We start from the raw sequence: 17,875 nt of genomic DNA, 5'->3' as shown, positions 1-17,875 counted from the left end.
AATTAAGATTGTTGTACATGTGTGGAAATGGGGGTGGAGGGAAAAAGAGAGAGACCAACCCTCAACCTGAGAGCAGCCCCACATCCAACAGAGAGGCTTGGCTTGGGGACAGACAAAGCAGCTAATTGTGAGCAGTTCCACTAAAGAGCCTGGGAAACTCAAGCACAGAGGGGTGGCTGTGACCCATTTGGCACTAGCAGGGCTGGCCTTGCATATTTCAGCACCCTAGATGGTCAAACACCTGGAGTTTCTCATGAGTGCAGCCCTGTTCTTGGAGATTTATGACATTTACCAGATCTGGCAGCTGGCTAATCTGCAGGAAAGGTAATTCTTTAAGGGGCCCAGTCTGTAAGGCAGGGCTCCCCAGGAGGGCTCTGGTTCCCTTCTTAGTTCCATTCAAAGCTTGGGCAGTTTGGCTGCAGTGAAAATGCTGTGTGAAGCTGGAGGTTTGGGCTGTGTGGGTTAAGTGTCCGCTCTGCAAGCATGGGGACCTGAGTTTGAAAGACCAGCTCCTAAGTATAAAAGCCATTGCTATGATCCCAGCAGTATGACGTGGAGACAGGAGGATCCCTGAAACTTGCTGGCCTGCCAAGGCAGTCCAGCTGAAATGACAAAGCTCCAGACAGTGTCTCAAAAATAATCAGGTGGAAGAAGACATCTGACACTGGCCTCTACCCATATATTTATGTATCCAACACACAGGTATAACACAGAGGCTCGTGTGCCTCTAGATATGAGAAAGACCACACAGTACTTGTCCTTCTGAGCAACACACACACATACACACACACACACACACACACACACACACACACACACACACACACCCCTAAGCATTGCATTTAAATGTCCATATTCTTAGCCTGAAGTTACAAAATGATGGAGAGTCCTCTATGGTGAGTCTCTTGCTTTTCTTCTGTGGCTTGAGAGGAATTAGCTTGGGCTTATCACTCTTGCCTGTAAGGGTTCCATTGACCTAATAACCATCATTGCCCCAAACGGCTAAGGACACCTGCTATCAAGACATGCTCTTCCTTAGGCTGGGAATCACAGATACCCACAGGTGTGCATCTGTTTGATGGTGATGTCATCTCCTTGCATAATTGTTGGCATTCTCTTTTCTACTGGCAAATGGTCCTTCTCTCTGTTTTCAAGTCAAAAGAACAGCAGAACCTTTCACTAACTCCCCTCTCTGGGGGTCTAACTCCCGATCCGTTGCTAGCAACTGTTTGATTAGTACCAGCCAAGAAATAAATCTTATCATTCTAGCAGAGGATGAGCATACATTATAAAAAGCAATGTGCAAAGTTTTCAGTAGTATACACAATAAACATCGCCAGTGCTACCACTGAGAAATTGCAAAGTAGCATCATATATAGGATGGATTTGGACTTGAGATAATAACTTTCAAATAGGAAATAGATACACTATACCCTACAGGTATTTTGCTTTGGATTTTAAGCCTATTCAATATCCCAAGACAGATGGAATTCTTACAGCTCTTTTTACTTGACCATGTGTACCTTGAATTGCGGTATGAGTATTTTATTCATGTATACACTCTATTGAATGTATACATGGCACTGGAGGCTCTTGTTCACCTCTGCCCGCTGCCCCAGGGCCTATGAAAAAGGACCATAATACACGCAGAAAGCAGTAATGAGCCATGCTATTGCCGAATCTGCCTTAGTTAACAGAATACTTAATGCACAGCCTGCTCCAGGAGAGCTGGTCTTGGGCTTGTGTCATTTAGGGTATTATGTGGTCTCCTAAACATTTTGGTTATGATTCGTGGCTTAAAGCTGAGCTTCGTAGATATTTTATTTCTTCTTTTCTAATGAGATGCCTCCATCTTGCTCATCACCCGGCAGCTCGACAATAGACTGGAATAACACGCCAGACAAAAATAACGTAACAGCTAAAATAAGCGATAATTTCTCTCCTGCTACCCAAACGTGTTTCTTAGGCTTCTGCTCACAATTCAGACACCAACTGAAAGAGGCTGAGTACAAAGAGGGGCTCAGGCACAGCCCAAGGTGACTACACCGAGGTTATATCTCAGGAGAGTGTAGGTTCCCCTTGGGTCCCAGGGAGACTAAACAAAGCTTTTGCCCCAACAAACACTCCATCTGTAGCAATCAGATCTTACAACTTTGTTGGAGATGGAGAAAACCTTGTCGTAGCAATGATCAATATTTTTAACGTGGATAAGAACTGATGTTTCTTTCACCCTTGGCAATGAGGAGAAATTTGGTTGATAGCAGAGTTTTATAAGGGAAAATGTGAGAACAGACTAACTTTTAAAAGCTGCATACAGAAAAGTCCTCGATAGATAGTGCATCCTTGAGTGATAGAGTAGGGGGATGGAATAGTTCCTAGAATCATTGGTAGAGCTGAAGAAATGTATTCTAGCCTGGATATCTGGGGAAACTCAAAGAGAATGCAACGAAGAGCTGGGCCGTACAGGAAGAACTACATGTGCCACGGCCAGAAAGCCTCCCTTCAGGAAGATACACACGCAGCTGCTGGCTTCAGTAGATTGGCATTTTGTCAGGCCCCGGAAGGAATGTTTCTCAGAGTGAGTGACAAGGCCATGGACAGAACTGCTATCTACAGACCAGTTGGGTGTGCCTCAGCTCCTATCAACTGCCTTTGTCCCCTCAGTACTGGGTTCTCCAAGTCTTACAAGGACAACTGACTGGAGCTTGTCTCCATGATCACCTCCCAGATAGTCTGGGAAATACAGTCATTGCAATTTGTTTTTTGTTGTTTTCTTTTCTTGCCTCTTTTTACATCTGCTTCTGCCTGGAAGAGAGTTGGAATGGCTGAGTGGCCACTGCCAGGCTCTGTTGGAGTACAACCCCCCCCCCAAAGGGATTGTAGCTCACAGTTCCAGGGTGCAGTTTGCCATGATGGGCCCGCCTGTCATGGCTGCCGGAGCTTGAGATGCCTGGTCACAGTCTGCTTAGCTCACTTTTTCCTTTTTATGGAATTTTGTGGTCACATTTATTCTGGGTCTCTACAGTTCAGTGGACTAGATAATTTATCAAAGGCATGTCCAGCAACTTGATTTTTGGGGGTAATTTTTTAGATCCTAACAAATTGGCAGTCAATAGTAACCATCGCACTGGGGTTGGCTTAGCCAAGTGGAAGTCCAAGAGTTTTTTGGAGACAGGTTGGGATTGATAGCTGCCAAGATGGCCTGGTATCTACAAGATGGGTGAGGTAGTGGGAATCAAATGGAGTTTAAAAAGTGGTTTTTTCCTAAGTACAGCAGTGAAGCATCTCAAAGAATTTCTATGGTACACAGCATATTAAGTACCACTGCAAAATTATTTCTACAGCAATCTCATGTAAGAGGTTAAAAGGTAAAAAGCTTTAGTTTTAAAGGCTAATTCTTTCTCTATCCAATCCATGTATTTTATACATCTGTCTTACAGTAAGTTTTTATAAACTAGAAAATAACTATTGTAAAAATCAAGATTTATCTTTTTCTTTATTAAATGAAAGTAGAAGTTTCTAGCCTTCTGCTTGACTTTTTTTTTTGGTCTTCACTTAGACTGGATGTTAAAACTGAATCCAATGATTCATAGCTTCTATTTTTTATTAACTATGTGGGTGGGAGTGGTGGGAGAAATGATAAAAAATATACAGTAACAAAGTTCCAAAAGGTTGGTATTTAAACTGTATTTGAGATAAAGAAGCTTGGCCAGCAACTTAATCCAGCGCCAGGCAAAGGAGGCAGAGGGATGCCTAAGCCACCTGGGAAAAACATGGACACAGTCAGAATCCTTTGAGCCTCTCCCCCTCTGCGTGGTGGTGGTAAGTTTCCCATTTGCTTACCCTTATCTTTAAGCCTTGCTCATTGTCCTAGAAAGAAAAGCAAGTGAGGAACCTTCAAACAAAACTCCAAGCCACATGTGCTTTGGAGACTCCCAGAACACAGGGGCACAGAGTTACTTGGCTACACACTGTAATTTACATCTATTTTCATTGGGGAATGATTCAAACTGTTGACCACCAAAGAGACAATATCTTAGTTCTAAAGTTAGTATTTCCCATATTGGTTACCTGGAAGGGTTTGTAGATCCTTCCTCTTACTGCCTGTTATCTTATCAGAAAACAGTTGTTTACCTGCATAACCACTGTATTGCTATTCCTCCAGTGGACAAACCTTTCTGGTCTTGCCTGACAGGTCCATTCTGTAGCGTGTAGGATCTTGCACTGAATAAGACCATTGAAGCTTTTCTCCCTCGGCAGCAGTGCTATTTTAAAACAAGATCCCCCTTTCTGTGATAATGACATAAAGCAGTATCCCCGGGCATTCCAGACCTCTAGGATGTGAGAAACTGTAGAACATCTTCATTTTGTTCCCTGCTCCTGGCTCCATTTCAGTGTCTATTTTTGACTCCATTCTTCTTTCGTCCTCTCCCAGTCAGTCCCAGCTTTGTGTGGCTTTTTAATGGAAATGGTAAGGGAGCTTCCTAGCCCAACAGTGTTAACATGCGCCTCATCTGAGCCAGTCAGGTGTCAAAATATCGATGTCAGGATGAGGCAGTACATTTAGAGCCGTGAATGGATTAAGTCTTCTTGGGTATTCCGTCCTATGGTCTTTAGGACATTGTTTATGTATCAGGACACTTACTGAGAGTCATTGTGCTGACTCTCACAGATGAGAAATGAACCTGAGTCATCCCGTGCTTGGTTACCACGGGTTTGCCACAGAAGGCCTCATATTTACCTTTCCTTAGTGTAGTAGATGCTAATTCTGACCAGCTCAACCCAATCATGCTCTGCCTATAATTTCTTTTGTTTTTCCCTTTTCTTTTTAACTTTGGCTTACCGATCTTCAAATCCCAGCTCCTGGCAGCAGCCTGGCCCAAGCCATCATGAAAAAGAGATGAAGCAGATGATCAGTCCTTCATGGTGTTTTGGTGGGTCTAGGTCAGGTGATTTGAGAAAGTTCTCACTACCAGTAGGATGCATACATGATGCATATGTGTTTCGGTTTGCACATTCGGTGATTCTATGACACATTAATGTGAAATAGCAAGGTTGGGTCTGTGCAGAGTTTTCTTCTTTCTATTTGTCAGCAGTTTCTCTCACTTTTCTTGAGCAGCTAGGGGAAAAGATAATATAACCTTGAGAAGAGAGTGGTTATTGCCAAATGAGAATGAAATTCATGACTTTTAAATAGTAATAAATTTTGGAGCTTCCAAAGTTATGAGGACTCGGGGCATAAAATCCATGACAATAAACAATGAACTGGCTCAGTGAGAGCTCGCTCTTCCTCCTGGTGGACAAGATAAGATTTTTATAGGCTGTAGGAAAAGCAGGTCAGAGGGAGAAAAATTACAAAGGCATGGTTGGGTCCCAAAGTAAAGACCCTGCGACCCTCCTTGGGATATACCCTTCGACCCTCCTTGGGATATAAGGGGAAAGACTGTATAATCCTAGGGACTTTATATTCCACAGTTAGGTGAAGTTGCTTCCCCATCAAGCACACAGCAACAGTCTTCCACCCTAATTCACAGTAATCTGCATAGACTAGCCGGGTTAAATGCATAGGACTGGGGAGAGAAGTTCATGAACATGTTCCATCCCTGGCTCCGCTGTTCCACAGTGTCTTTGGCCTCTTTTTATTGGGCAATGTTGCTGTGTGTGGGGCATATATCCATGTGTACCATGAAGAGTATCTGAAGAGTGACAAGCCATGTTACACACAGAACACACCACACTGGGCCACCTACGTCAAGTGTACTTAACGTGGGTTCTAAATCAGGCAGTAATGAATTTTATTTTGTTGCTTCTAGTCAGAAATGTGAGGGAGAGGAAGAAAACTTGATAAAAAATATATTATCAGGGTAATTAAGTCAACTTTCCATCGAGGCTTTCTCAGAAAGGTTTTCTCTGTTTGTTTTGTTATTTATGTAAACACAGAAGTGCTCAGTGAGGCAGGCACCTAGCTTGAGAATCTAGCTAATGATGTATTTACTGCTGCATTATGAATAAAGGCCTTTCCAGTTCCCCAAAGAAATTTAAATTTGAGGAATTAAATGGCTCAGAAGCTCTACCCTGAAGCATTCAGTATGAGGCATGCCAAGGGGAAGGGATAAGATAAGGAATGAACCCGCACAGGGACTGAGACTCCCCACAAGGAAGGTATTTAAAACATGAAACTCTATCAAAGTTCACATTGAAGTCTGACACTCAAAATTGCTGACTTATGTGCCATTGATTCTTAGACTGAATTTCAGGTTGTCATCTGTGGGCTGACTGCTCGTGGCATGTATGGGAAAACTAGAATCAGTTATTACAGGCTTTCATTACTAGCGTTTGTCAAACCTATGTTTTCATGTGAGGAATTTAAGGTTCCAGAAAGCAAGATCCCCATCGAAGACATCATACCCGAGACTGGCCAAATTGAGAAGTGCATCTTCTCACTTCTCAATTTTGTGACTTTCCCCCATCATGTCCAGCCCTGGCTACAAAAATAACTGCTTACTGTTGGGACATTCCATCCAGTAATACGGTTTCTGAAACCATAAGCCAGATTTCCTTTTGAGGATGTATTAAGATGTCTGAACAATCTAGGAGTCGTGGAGCAAGAAATGCTTAGGCGGACACTAAGGAGGAGGTAAATAAATGGTGTATGCATTTCCAAATCCCCTGAAAGACAAAAGGTCAGCTACTTCTGTTATCCTTGGTGCAGATTTTCCTGCTTATATTAAAAAATAAAGAAGAGAAGCTAAGCTGTCTTGACTTTGGCATTGTTTTCAAAGGGGCTCTTTCATTTCCTAGAAGACCTCATTTATTCCTAGCTCTTGTTGCTCCCAGAGGACTGGAAACTCAGCCAGGGCATCTGATTTATGTAATTAGCCTTTCCTGAGTACGGATGGCCTCTCACTCCCACATAAAGTGAGGTGAATTTGAGGAAAAACACTCTGCCTTTATTTTGCATCCTACCCTCCCTCCCAACCCCAGTTCTCATTCTTAAGCAGTCTTAGCATGGGGAGTGATGATTCTGAAATCCAGCACAATCTCACCCTGTCAGAGCTTTCAGGGAAGAAGACTTAGAGCCCATCAATTTCATAATAATGAGCACTGAGGGTGCCTCTGGTAGTGCTCTCACCCAAATCCCCATTTAAAGGCTGCAAGGGAAGGACAAAGCCTAGTGTTTCAGGAAGGGCAGATTTAGGCTAGATCAGCTATGGAAATCAGCACTGACTCACACGTCCAGGACCTAATGAGAATCTGGCAGAGGCCCAAAAGGAATTGAGTCTTCTTGGCTGTGCATTTGAGTCCCCATTTTGATGTTTTTCATGGGAATCTGTAGAACAGAAGGAAAGAGCAGAGGAAGCAGTGCAGGCCGTGAGTAATCACAAGTCTTGGCTATATGTTCATCTCAGTTTCCTGAGTGGGAGACAATGGACAGAGCCTCTGATGGTTTCTTCTATCATGGGTTCTCCTACACACATGGCCCTGTTCCATTTTGTAATGTTTTGTGTGTTCAATTTCCCTGGCTTGACGGAGGTAAGTATATGTGTCCCCGGGAATTCAGGTCTCTACTGGAGTCCAGCTTTTGTGAATTCGCAAAGTTGACTGTCAGCCTCTTTATTTTTCTTCTCCTCCAATCACAACCCACCGCCTCTTTCATGTATATTCTTAGGCTTGGAATCTGACAGTTCTAGAAAATGTAGTCAGAAAAGTGTCAAGAGAGATGAAGGGGGAGAGGGAAGTGCAAACAGACAGTTAGGACCACTGCCAAATTTCCTGTGAAATAATTTTAGAATTCTATTTGAATGTGGCTGGAATACGTCAGTGAGGAGGCAGGGGGACATGTCTTTTGCAGACTTAGTCCCTCTCCACCCATCATGATGTAAGTGATGTCTTTTTGGTGTAAGCGAAATAGACTGAAAAGTGGTAAAAATACCTTCTTGCTGCAGCATATTTTATCTGAAGCCTGTGATGGTTACACTGACTCTCACAGAAGAAAAACTCCTTAGAGTATTTAAGACTTGAGAGCTGGCAATCATATGCTAAACAAGACAAACAGTCAAAACCCAGGCTTTTAGATACATAATGAATACATTAGGGAATATTTATATCATGTGGTGGAAGAACTATAGCCATAAGTGTATAATTATTGGACTTACCTAAATTTGAGTTTGAGCTGATGTCATGCTGGAGTCTTTACCCCATATAGATACTCTTAAACTGAAATGATATGCTTTGTGTATTTGTGAGTTCCTGTGCACAGCCGGTCATCTATCTGGACAGCCAGATTCAGGTGACTTTTGTCCAATCATTGTTTGGCTCAAGGCATACTGAAATGTTCAGCCACGCTGGGTGGCAGTCAGATTGCTCTTGCTACCGTAACTCGTGTTTGGATGTGTAGACGTCTAATATTGGACTTTCTTAGGTTCGTGCCCTGACTCTCTGTTACTGTATCTGCCAGTTCCCTGGCTTTACCTTCAGAGTGTTTCTGAAATGTATTGCTTTTTTCCCCTTGCTCTTGTAAAAGGAAGAGTGGGCCAAGTCACACGCCTTCCTGTTTGAAACTGCCTTCTCCTTACAGAGACATGGCTCGGGGAGTTTTCACTTTTGAGAATTTGCAATGTTCGCTGCTCACTAACCTCCTTACTTCTCTGACTCTCTTTCCCTGACTTCTCTTTTCGCCCTCCCTGAGCTTGCTTTTCAGCCAATAGACCATTCTTCTTCATCTCCTGCTTATTGATGAATGAGATTCATTCATCTTTCTCTCTCTCTTTGGGGGGTGGGGTGAGGTGGTCTGTGAATAGCTATAGACTCTGCCTGCTCCCATTTTTCCACTTTCCTATTCACTTCCATGGAAACAGAACTGTGGGGTGGGAGGCACCAGGGTCAAAGGTCAAGAGTGATCACCTTTTGAATTCAAGCCTCTGATTTCCACTAAGGATAACATATTGTAACCCAAAGAAACTGGGCAAATACTTGTCCCTCCGAAAGCAAAATACAAAGGAAGGGAGGGGAAAAAGAGAAAAAGATCAGAGAGAAGGGGAGGAACGCAAACGCCGGGGTCAGGTCCCACTCTCTGTAGTGGTTTTCAGATGGTCCATGGTGACTTTATATGGGAGGTATTGTGCTTGAAACACTACAGATCTTCTCAAGGGCCGGATTTGGCATATTTTGTTCATCCCATCCCATAAAGCTTTCCCATCTTAGAGACAACTTTATTTAAAGCATCACACATGGACAACTATTGTTCAGTCTTAAAGCTGTCTTGTGAGTTTATGCTGTGTGAGATTCTTCGTCACGTTACTTGTTAGTAATTATGTAAGACTCAGTGGCACTTGTCCCCAGGGTATAATATATTTGCATTTAAGCCTCCTGGTTTTGTGTCTCCTGGTTAAAATGCAAGAACTTTTATCAAAATAGCCAGAGAATGAAACATTCTTGCTTTTGTCTTGTGTGTGTGTGTGTGTGTGTCTGTGTGTGTGTGTGTGTGTGCTGTCTTAATATAATTTTGGCAAGAAATGAATTAGTAGTAAGATCAAAATACAGTTTTTCTAAAGACTTTTTAAATGCCTGGCTTCCATTTTACTTCTTTTTCTGTCATTAGCACAATGGTCTGTGTTGTCCATGTAGAAAGGTTCAATAATGAGCAGAATACATTTAAAATCCTTTTCTAGGCATCTTGATACTTTGTCTAATGAAGGGAACTATTTGGTTCCTTAAACATATTCCCAGTACAAATTGTTACTCAAGTAACAGTTAAGGGTAAACCCAAGTAGTTGCTTGTGCAGCCCAGGATGATACTGCAAGGCATTTTCATGGGACTTCCTACTGTTTGGAGAAAGATTTTTCATATTCACAATAAATTCCCAATCTAGTTCCTCCCTGAATACTCAATGACCCACCTGAGTCTAGGATGAAATAGAAGGATGATACGCCAATTAGCTGTTTTAAAGTCAAGTAGCTCATTAGAATTACCCGGGAAGCAGAATTCTCCCTTCATGGACCCCCACACTAGCTAACCAGAATATGAGTTATTTAAAAACAAACACCTGTGATCACAGGACAGAGAAATCCTAATCAAAGAGGGAATAGATCTTGCAAATAAATTCTCCAAGTCCAAAGCATTTAGGAGAATCATAGCCACAAACAACAAAATTCCACTCTAGTAGAACAATCACTTACAGCGTGGGCGTTATGAAACAATAGCCATTTCCATGCCCCGTGCAGCTGGCCTGGAGAAACACTGCCTTATTGACATCATTACAATAAACACAATGCAGTGAATAGGCACGGCCATCAAGCATTTTCTCACTGACGCCATACAGGCAATGGTTATTGTGTTGTGAAGGATCTAAACTGCAGAGTCTATTTGAAGAACTGGGAAAGCAGAACAGAGTGGATTCACTTCTGAGCTATTCTGGGTATTTTCTAAACGTGTAGGCCACCATTAAATAACAACTTATTTATTCTAAACTCCACCAAACAGTACGGTGAGATCATTATAGTGGGAGGCTCTTACAATTATAAAGGTACCAGCTAAGTACAAACTGGAGAACGGTATCGGATTCTACTTAACCAAGAGTCCTTATAGTAGCAGCAACAACATTGTTGGACGCTCCCTTGGGAATAACACTCGAAATGTAAATAAGAAATACTCAAGTTAAAAAAAATATAATAAAATAAAATAAGAAGTGTTAACCCAGGCTGGGCAGGATGGTGCTGCTGGCCCAGGCAGGCCTCAGCAGGTGTAGGTTAGTAGCAAGTTCAGTTGTCTGCCTCTACTTCTGACTGACTTCCTTCCCTCCCTCTGCTCCTTCTTTCTGTATTTTTCTCCAACTGAATTACACCTGACTGTTAAACCTGTTCATTTTGACTTGAAAAGCAACAGATGTTTCGCTCCTTCTAGCAGTTAAATACCGTGTTTCTACATAGGCAACATTCAAGCCACCTGGTAATTAAGAATTGGAGGACATGGATCGTCATTATCTGTGTCTGCTTCATGATGGCGTTCAGGGTCTTTGAGGATGAGAGTTTACCTCTCGAGAACGGGAATAATAAAAATCAGCCTGTTTGTGTCACAGAATCATTGGGGTCAAATATGAAAGCATGCACAATTTATGGCTATCTATGGTGAACCACAAAGTATAACTTCTAATACTTATATATAAACTCTTTTGTGTCCATGAGGTCTTTATTTTACCAGCAACATAACTGGTTTTTAAGCTAGGTGTAATGGTACATACATGTGATCCCAGCACAAAAGGATCAATGGTTTTTGGCCAGACTTGGATATGTAGTGAATGGGAGGCCATTTGTCTCTAAAACCAAAACAGAAGAAAACAATGAAAACATTAGAATTCATTTTTTTCAATGAATGGTTTAAATATTAAAAATGCAATCCATAACACAACAAACTACTAGAACACACACACACACACACACACACACACACACGCGCACATAAACACACACCACACCACACACACCACACACATACACACATACGTAGAAACTTTATAATTATTTTCCTGAATTACCTCTAATATGTTCATCTAGGAGTAAGGAGGTTTGAGGCTATCTCCACATTGCTAGATCAGACACCAACATGTGTCTGTTAATTATGACATGAAGTTTAAATCAAAGTCAAGCAAAGCATATCTCTGTTGAGTTTAAAGGACCAGAAATCTCTTAGCATCCTTCTTGTTCCTCTGAATTGAACCTCTAGAGTCCAGCTCACTCTGAACAGGACCACACTGGTACTTCTTGCGGACATCCAACATCAATGTTTTCATTACACACGGTGTTTGGCATCACATAGGCTGTCTGTATGTTCTGTTGTCTTCACACATACAATTCTCAGCCTGCCTTGACATCCTTGAGGGAAATATGACCCTTTCCTCCCTAGGGCTAGTCATGGAAACCAAGGGTCAGAGCAGATCCTCCACTGAAGATAAAAGTTGCAGATGTGGTGGGGTGATGTCTATACACAGGGCACAGCCGTGGCCACACTGACAAATATCAGTTTTTGCATTGGACATAATTGCTCATTATGTTTGGTCTCTTCAGCAATAGTGTGTGTGTGTGTGTGTGTGTGTGTGTACCTGTGCATGTATGCACCTATACACGTGTGCACTTGTATATGCACCTGGAGAACACAAATGACTGACATCCTTTGTTGTGCTCCACTTTCATTTTTAACAGAGCCTCTCACTTCACCTGGAGATCATTAGCCTGACTTGGCCAGAAAGTTCCAGGGATCAGCTTGCCTCTACTCCCTCCTATCCCCTCTACCCATGTGACTCAAGTCTTCAGACTACCACAGCATACATGTTATTATGCATCTCTCCAGTTCAGGAATGCTCCCCTTTGCCCAGCACACTGCCTGTCAGCACCTTATGTGTGATGGAGCACAGCGTAACTTCTGTGGTCAATTCTGGTGCTGTTTCTGACAGTCCTTCCACAAGAACACGATCTCTTAAACACTTAGCTCCGCTGTTTGTGAGTGAGCTTTAGCATTCACCTCTTAATGGGCTTCTTATAAAGATTAGGTGAAGTACAGGCATGCAAGCAAAACACTTAGCATTGACTGCACCCAAGAGAAAAAGAAAACAAAGAAAATCACAGCGGAAACTCAGTGACTGGCAGCGAATAGTAAGAGTGCAGTTAGAGGGTTTGTTAAAGTTTAAAGGCATGTAGAGTGAGCATTGACTGCCACACAGAATGGACCTAAAGAATGGAGGCTGTGCATACAGCTGCTGAACAGTGCCCTGGCCGAGAGCCCTCACAGGGAGGTGACAGAGCCCCATTGGAAACGTGCAGGAAAGCTCTCAAGAACTTTTCATTAACCTCAGGGCCAGGGAGTCCCCTTCTTGTTCTCAGAATTTAATGAGACACTGTTTAGACATCCCTAATTTCTTCTAAGGTGTCTGAAGCATAAACCTTTCCTAGAACTTGAACCTAGGAGGCTGTGTGCAGAAGAGATAGGGCTGCTCTACTGCCTTAGCTTGGGTGCTCCTAGCTAGGCTTGGAGCCCTGTCATTTCCCCGAATCCCTGGATATATTACTGATCCTGCCTTCTTTCTTTGCTCACAAGCGGAGTTCCGGATAACAAACACAACCAAAGGTTGTTTTGTTTTGTCCTTTTGCAAATTTCTTCAAGGAAACTCAAGTCCCTGCAGGGAGCTGTTGGAAAAAGCAGTGCAAGTGGAAGGATTTGGAAGGAGGGAAGAAGTTGGGAGCTTTCTGTTAAGCCAGGCAGGAAGGTCAAGAATAGTTTTCCTTTACAGCTGTGGGCCACAGGGCCAGCAAAGAGATAGGATCATTGTGCAACAATCTGTGCTCAACATGGTGTACTGAGCCGCCCAGAGGCTTGTTCCTAATTCCATCTAGGGGCTCTGTGTGTCTCAAGGTCCAGCTGTGGATTTTGAAACTTAAATTATAGTACAAAGTGTATTACTGTTTAATTACTAACGTTTTCTTATTAAACCCTCTGGAAGCATCAGAAAATGTGGGCAAACAAATCTCACACTTAAGAAACTTTAACAGAAGGGGCTCGGATATATTCTTAGCGGGTAATCAGACTCCGTAAGCTTTTGAACAATTCAGTTAGTAGATGGCTAAGGAAGAAAAAGAAACTCTAAACCCTATTTTGCCCAGATAACAAATATAGAGTTGAGGATCAGTTCAATCAAAATTTAAAGATTTGATTAGCCCAAATTGCAGAATTTTGGAAATTCAAATTTACAGACAGTGGCAATTTTCCTCTCTCTCTCTCTTTCTCTCTCTCTCTCTCTCTCTCTCTCTCTCTCTCTCTCTCTCTCTCTGTGTCTTTCTCATTCTCTGTGTGTGTGTGTCTCTCTCTCTCTCTGTCTCTCTCTCTTCTTTTGGGGTTTTGTTTGGTTTTTGTTTGTTTGTTTTGTTGAGGCATTTTTTCTCTGTGTAGTCCTGCCTGTCCTGAACTCACTGGGTAGACCGGGCTGGCCTTGTAGAGATCTACCTGTCTCTGCTGGGATTAAAGGTGTGTGCCTCCAGCACCTGGCTCTGTTGAGGAACTTTTATGCACTCAAAGCTGCTTGTGGGCTTTTGTCTTCATTATCTCTGTCTCTACAGTGTGAGCTTTCCATACTGAGGCATTGAGAGGTGGAGTCTCAGAGCATGCTTGGATGGTGTTTACCACCCTTGGCCCTTCTAGTCCATAGACCACCTGTTGATACAGCTTAGTTCTGCTCAGTGTATTCTGATGTATGCTAAGCTCTATACTTCTCTGTTCTGCTCTGAGAGCCAGGGGGTTGTAATTTACAGAAAAAAACGAGAACAGGTTCCTTTGCCATCTGGCTTCTGGTTGGTTTTGGGCAGTGGAGGCACTGGCAGGAGATAACGGAGGTTGGAAATAGGTGATTCTGAGCTCTACTTGCTTCCCTCAACATTAGTAACTTTCCAAGGTTCTTCTGGAGGCTGCTTTCTCCTTATGTCTCCTCTGTCTGGCATCTAACAATGTACAAACTTGCTTTCCACCTTAGACTAAAAGGCCATCAGACTGGGGTTGGGGATTTAGCTCAGTGGTAGAGCGCTTGCCTAGCAAGCGCAAGGTCCTGGGTTCGGTCCCCAGCTCCAAAAAAAAAAAAAAAAAAAGGCCATCAGACCTTTAGCTGTTGCTCAGCTCAGCCACTCACACATCTCTTCCCAGTGGTGCTTCATTCTCTTCACACAACACACCAGCCAAAAGCTAGTCAATTAATCCACTGGAATTCACCATCCACTCTCTGCCATGACCTTTCGCCCTAAGCTACCATTATCCAGGAAACTTGCAGCCAATTCAGACCAGTGGTTTATTCACAACTCTTAAAACATCTTGTGCTCTGGTTACCTTCACCTGTGCAATTCATGACTTTGCATCCCAGTATGCCATATTAAAGTCGGGCCTGACCATGACAACTGAAGGATATGATGCTGGATTCTTGGGGAGTGGGGTCTCTGGAACTGCACTGTCTTATAACTTATTTCATTTAAAGAATTATTTTTCCTTTTTGACATTTTTTAATATGGCTGTAACTTCTTTTACTTATTGGATATTTTTTACTTACATTTCAAATGTTATCTTCTCTCCTAGTTTCCCCCTCTAGAAAGCTCCTATCTAATCCCCTCTGCCTCTTCTTCTATGAGGGTGTTCCTCCACCGAACAACTCACCCCTTTCTGCCTCCCTGCCCTGATATTCCCCTACACTGAAGGGGGCGGGGTCAAGCCTTAGCAGGACCAAGGGTTTCTCCTCCCACTGGTGCCCAACAAGGCCATCCTCTGCTACATATCCAGCTGGAGCCATGGGTCTGTCCATGTGTAGTCTTTAGGTAGTGGTTTGGTCCCTGGGGGCACTGGTTGGTTGGTATTGTTGTTCTTATGGGGTTGCAAGTCCCTTCAGCTCCTTCAATTCTTTCTAACTCCTCCAATAAAGTTCAATGGTTGGCTGCTAGCATTCACCTCTGTATTTGTCATGCTCTGGAAGAGCGTCTCAGGACATTCTGTTTCTTTGGTGCATTTTAGACAGCAAAGAAACTGCTCAGCTTTCTATACTATAGCAAATGTCTTAGAGGATGACTAGCAGAACCAGAGCAGGACATTGAAGGGACTCTGATCTGCCTTGATTTCCAATGTTTGATGGAGGCCAGGAATGTTGGGATCAGCTCAGATGCTCAGGAGTGTCATTATGGGCTAAATGGTGTGGGACCTGGTATTGCTCAGCCAGAGGCTGTACAGAAACCCTCTGTTCAAAATCTCCAACATCCCTCCCACCCTCTGCCATCACAGAAACACTGAAACAATCGGCTACGGCACAAGCATGGTGGGACTTTAATTTATCAGTAGTGCTTTAATGACTCTCATAAGAGATTGTTTCATTGGACAAGGAGGTGGTATCAAAATAATGCCCAGGATCACTACAACTGAGATAGATGTAAAGGGCTAAGTCAAATTCCTCACTCCTTTTAAAAATATTTATTTATTTATTTTATGTATATGTATACTCTGTAGCCATCTTCAGACACACCAGAAAAGGTCATCAGATCTCATTACAGATGGTTGTGAGTCACCATGTGGTTGATGGGAATTGAACTTAGGACCTCTGGGAGAACAGTCAGTGCTCTTAACCACTGAGCTATCTCTCCAGCCACAACTTTCACTCTTTTTTACATGTCTACTACATGTCAAACTATTTAGAACTTACTTAACTTCTTTCTTTGCCAGCCTTACAGTCATTTTTATTAATATTCAATTTCTTCTTGAGCTATTGTTGGGTTTGAAATTTCTCCAGAATTATGGAATTTTGGTAACGTTCACCATGTTTTGATTGCTGTTGTGATGGTTATTATAAATGGTAATGGCAACAAGGTTCACAGGAGGTCATGGCTGCACATATTGACTTAGAAGCTACAGAACTCTCTGAAGCAGAGGGCACAGACTCTTTTTTTTACGTTTACATCTAAGGAGTTAGTAATTCAGCAGCGGTTTGGTTTTTGTTTTCTGCTGCTTTACTTTGTTTCTCTTCATGCTCAGTAAGGGAGAACTCTGTGAGCAAAGGGATCTGCTCACAGATCCTTTCCATTTAACCTCAGCCACCTTTCCATAGCATGATGCTACCTATCCTTGTAGCTCAAATACAACTGGCTTCTCTAGATCAGAAAAGAGGAGGGATGAGACAGGCTGGGTATCTTAGAATTCCTAGGTCCTTTCACTCATTTGCTTTATAGTTGTGTGTGTGTGTGTGTGTGTGTGTGTGTGTGTGTGTGTGTGTGTGAGTGCGTGCAACCTCCCTCACCAGTATGGGTAAAATACCAGTTGATTAGGAAAAAATTTACACATTCAATATAATTCCCATATATAACCTTGTTTTTTCTATAATCATACCCACACCATCCCCAAACAGGCAAAGTAACTTTGGTAACAGGTTGTAATATTTCACCATGGATTCAATATAAAAATAAAATATTTAAAATATCACTTTAGAGTTAATAATTATTGCAGAAAACACAAATACTCATAATCCAGTGATGCCATGTAACTCTTTCTTCTTTGATTTGATTTTAGGCATTCAAAATTGTGCTGATGGGTTCAATTCATGATCTTTTCCAAGTTTAAACTTCTTAAACTCAAAAGAATACAACTGAATACAATTGCAATTGTGTGTGTGTATGTGTGTGTGTGCGTGTGTATTCATAGTACTCATGTGAAAGGTCAAGTTTTATACAGGAAGAAACTTTGCATATTATCTCTTTGTTTTGAAGGAAAAACTGAATGTACTCAACTCTTCACCACAGCTGACCCTTGAATAAATGAGTTTGTTTATTGAATAAGTAACTGAATTTGAAGTATTTTCTACAGTCTCATTGGCTCTCATGGTCTTTACATTTAGTTTTATCTTGGTTACAGTTTTTACTACTTATTTTTGTGCACTAAATAGCTACAAGAGGCCAGTGACTACTGTGTGAGACAAGGTTACCACAAAAATCAACGTTAACCAACAGGTGAATGTCCCAGGGAGATTTCCTTTTCATTCCCTGCCAAATTCTTGACAAGATGTTGTAAACGTGTATTTTTATTTGCCACATATGCAAATGGACATTCCTGTCCCTAGAAGAGCTGAGAAGAATAAGTCAAGACACGATCAATAATGGACTTTTCAGCAATGTCAAGTTGGCTAGCTTTTTGATGTCTCAGGTAGGTGACAGGGAAACTCGAAAATAGGCCAAACTGTCTTGGTGGAGCACGAGATGTCCCAGTGGGAAAGAAGTTATCCTTAGTTGGCATTTGATGAAATACTTGACTGCCAAGTGAAGGAGCCAGCTATTCTCAGGAAAGTTAGTCTCAGGAACCCTGGTGGACACTGTG

The 17,875-nt window shown here is 42.3% G+C and overlaps 1 protein-coding gene across 4 annotated transcripts in view; it reads left to right on the top strand.

The window, feature by feature from the left end:
- Positions 1-17,875, top strand: part of Ptn (pleiotrophin) — an 81,851-nt gene that overhangs the window by 23,772 nt on the left and 40,204 nt on the right. The window contains exon 1 of one of the 4 annotated variants that reach the window (XM_017592475.3): positions 195-324. The exons of 2 other annotated variants lie outside the window; for them this stretch is intronic. In XM_017592475.3, the coding sequence (XP_017447964.1) occupies positions 282-324 (43 nt within the window). In that variant the 5' untranslated portion in view covers positions 195-281. Of the gene's footprint in view, positions 1-194; positions 325-7,164; positions 7,372-17,875 lie in introns of those variants that run through there. One more of the 4 variants, XM_063285568.1, reaches the window with a different exon arrangement.

Source organism: Rattus norvegicus, chromosome 4 (genome assembly GCF_036323735.1).
Source record: "Rattus norvegicus strain BN/NHsdMcwi chromosome 4, GRCr8, whole genome shotgun sequence".
Lineage (NCBI taxonomy): Eukaryota > Metazoa > Chordata > Mammalia > Rodentia > Muridae > Rattus > Rattus norvegicus.
This window is presented reverse-complemented; position numbering and strand designations above follow the sequence as displayed.